We start from the raw sequence: 3,018 nt of genomic DNA, 5'->3' as shown, positions 1-3,018 counted from the left end.
CCCAGAACTGACTCTTTCGATCCTCCACTACTCACCATTTTTCCAAACGAATGCCGCTTTTGATAGTTTTGAGTCTCTTCTAGTTGTTGTTGGGTTTTGGTTTTTTTTCATTCAACAGAGAAATCTTCAAGTGAATCGTCTATTGATTTGTTCCTCTGTTCAACGGCTGACTCCGATTTTTGACCAGTTTCATAGAAAGAAAAGCCATCTCAAATGCTTAATAACCAGGTATAAATTAATGTGCCAAAGAAGAAAACAATCCTTTAGTAAGTAAATGTCCTTAACACACAGGGTCTAAATTGCATGCCATTCATTTAAGTGTTAACATTACTTTCTCATAAAAAGCTTTCGTAGGGCCCCTTTGACCTCCCTGTTTTTCAGGCTGTAAATCAGAGGGTTAAGGATGGGAATTAAGACATTAAACAGCAGACTTAAGACTTTGTTTTGGTCTAGTGACTGCACGGACATTGGTCTCATATATAAACACATTATAGTCCCATAGAAGAGAATAACGACTGTGAGGTGGGAGGAGCAGGTGGAGAAGGCTTTGCGTCTCCCCTCTGCGGAACGGATTCTCAGGATGGAGGAGACGACGTAGACATAAGATATCAGGATTGTCATAAAACAGGGAAATGCAATGAAAGATCCAAAAACCACACTCATACCTTCAATGATATATGTTCTGCTACAAGACAACGCTAGCAGAGATGAGATTTCACAGACGAAATGGTTAATCTCATTGGACCTACAATAAGAGAAATGGGATATAAGGACAGTACCAGCCACTGGAATCAAAAACCCAAAGATCCAGCAGCCAGTAGCCATCAGGGCGCCTACTTTTTCATTTATAATAACGGCATAATGAAGCGGATGACATATCGCCACATAACGGTCATAAGCCATAGCCGTCAACAGAAAGAATTCTACATATGTCAAGGCCACAAAGAAATACAGCTGTGTGAAGCACCCAACGGAGGAAATCCTTTGGCTCTTCCTTAAGAAGATATCCAACAGTTTGGGGAGAGTTAGAGTTGTGTAAGAGATGTCTATGAAGGACAAGTTACAGAGGAAGAAGTACATGGGGGTGTGCAGGCGAGGGTCCAGGCACGTCACAGATATTATGGTGAGGTTCCCCATCAGGACGACCAGATAAAGCAGTAAAAACAGAAGGAACAGGGGAATTTGCAGGTCTGGAAATTCAGGAAACCCCAGAATGATGAATTCTGTCACTGTGGTCCTATTTTCCTCTCCCATCATATTCCAGAACTAAAAATAAGGAATGGAGAAAAAGAAGTGATTGGAAATTCCACTCATTCCAAGGAGAGCAAGGTTGAAACCATGAAGAATGTTTCCAGCTGAGAAATACAGTAGAGACTAGATTATTACATTGAATACATTGAGGCTAGGAAGACCTTCCATCCAACACTGCCTACCCCTGAGCATTTACCCTCTCTGAGGTGCACAAGACCAAGTCATCGCTGGATCATCACTGCCTTCGCTCGCTCCTTTCTTAGAATAATAATTTAACATAGCAGCTCTTCGGAAGAAATTTCTTTCATGTGGATAAAATCCATACAAGTACAGAGTTCAGCATTAACCAGAAACCACCAGTTCATTATAATAAATACATAAATTACCACGTGTTCAATTTTAAATGCACTGTATTAACTTTGCTGAGATCAAGGGACACAGCCGGTCCTTAAGCACACTATATTTGCAGGGAGTCATAGGGATGTCAGTGGAAGCAGAGAATTAATGCCAATAAAATGTATCAGCCCTGTAATGGAAAGTTCCTTGTGATATTACTAGAATTCATGAAACATTGCTCCTGTCTCCACAAACGCCCTTATTTACCAACCATCTATCCTCTGTCTCTCACTTGTTCCTTCCTTTCTCCCTTCCTTCCTTTTATTCTCTCACTTGTTCCTTCCTTTTTTCCTTCCTCCCTTCCTTCCTCTTATTCTCTCACTTGTTCCTTCCTTCCTTCCTCTCTGTCTCTCATTTATTCCTTCCTCCCTTCCTTCCTTTCTGTCTCTTGCTTGTTCCTTCCTCCCTTCCTTCCTCTTATTCTCTCGTTTGTTCCTTCTTTCCTTCCTCTCTGTCTCTCGTTTGTTCCTTCCTTCCTCTCTGTCTCTCGCTTTTTTCTTTCCTCCCTTCTCTCTGCTCCTCACCTCCAGATCTCCTTTTCCTTTCTTCCGAGCAATTGCCTCTCCCCCCCCCCCCAGATCCAGCCCGCTGTCCCTCTTCCCTACATCTATCGTACACTGCTCCATTCAGCTCTGCATTTTCTACCCTTCACAACACCTTTCGACTCTTACCTTCCATTCCATTGTATGCTCTTGGTGGAAGGGTCTTGCAGCCTCCATCTGCACCTCTTTGTCCTTTTTTTCTGAGCTTAGCGCTCTGTCCTGTATTATGTCTTCCTAGTCAGATTGAGAAAATCTAGAATTTTGCTTACAGTTGAATTTGTGTTTGCCTCAAATTTATAAAGTGCAGAATAATTCCTACTTTTATTTTTATTTTTCAATGATTTGTCACAGGGTAAAAAAAAGAGACCTACATAAAGATAGAGCAGAAAGAAGTGAGCCTTTGCAATAAATACTGTACTCAATTCCCAGATCGTTAAGATCAGAGGGAAACGGAATGCATTATTCCCACAGCTCTTACCACAGATTGCAACTGAGTCACTGTAGATCCTGCTGGGGGAGCATCACTGAACACGGAGAGAGATGACAGAGAGCCCAGTGTTATCATATCTGGCCCTCCTTGACCAAGAGCGATAGTGAGCTGAAAAATACTGGCACATAAGACGGAGCGAAAACAGAGAGGGAATGAAATGCTTATTTTATTTATTTTAAACATTTCTATACCGTTTGCAAAATGTTACATGCATAGATTTGACAACAAATAAAGCAAATGAACACAGATAATCAGACCTCTGGTGCAACCACTGTTAAAGAATACTAGCATAAGTTCACATAGAGAGTTGCACGGGGACAGAAATCCCATCCATCCCTG

At 41.7% G+C, this 3,018-nt stretch overlaps 1 protein-coding gene across 1 annotated transcript; it reads right to left on the bottom strand.

The window, feature by feature from the left end:
• Positions 1-327: 327 nt before the first annotated feature.
• LOC117350324 (olfactory receptor 1019-like) lies at positions 328-1,215 on the bottom strand. Its single transcript, XM_033924576.1, has one exon. The coding sequence runs from the start codon at positions 1,135-1,137 to the stop codon at positions 328-330; it is 810 nt and encodes a 269-aa protein (XP_033780467.1). The 5' UTR covers positions 1,138-1,215.
• Between the last annotated feature and the right edge of the window lie 1,803 nt (positions 1,216-3,018).

The sequence above is a fragment of the Geotrypetes seraphini genome, chromosome 16 (genome assembly GCF_902459505.1).
Source record: "Geotrypetes seraphini chromosome 16, aGeoSer1.1, whole genome shotgun sequence".
In the NCBI taxonomy this organism is placed as follows: Eukaryota; Metazoa; Chordata; class Amphibia; order Gymnophiona; family Dermophiidae; genus Geotrypetes; species Geotrypetes seraphini.
The sequence above is the reverse complement of the archived record's forward strand: the minus strand, read 5'-3'. Positions and strand labels throughout refer to the sequence as shown.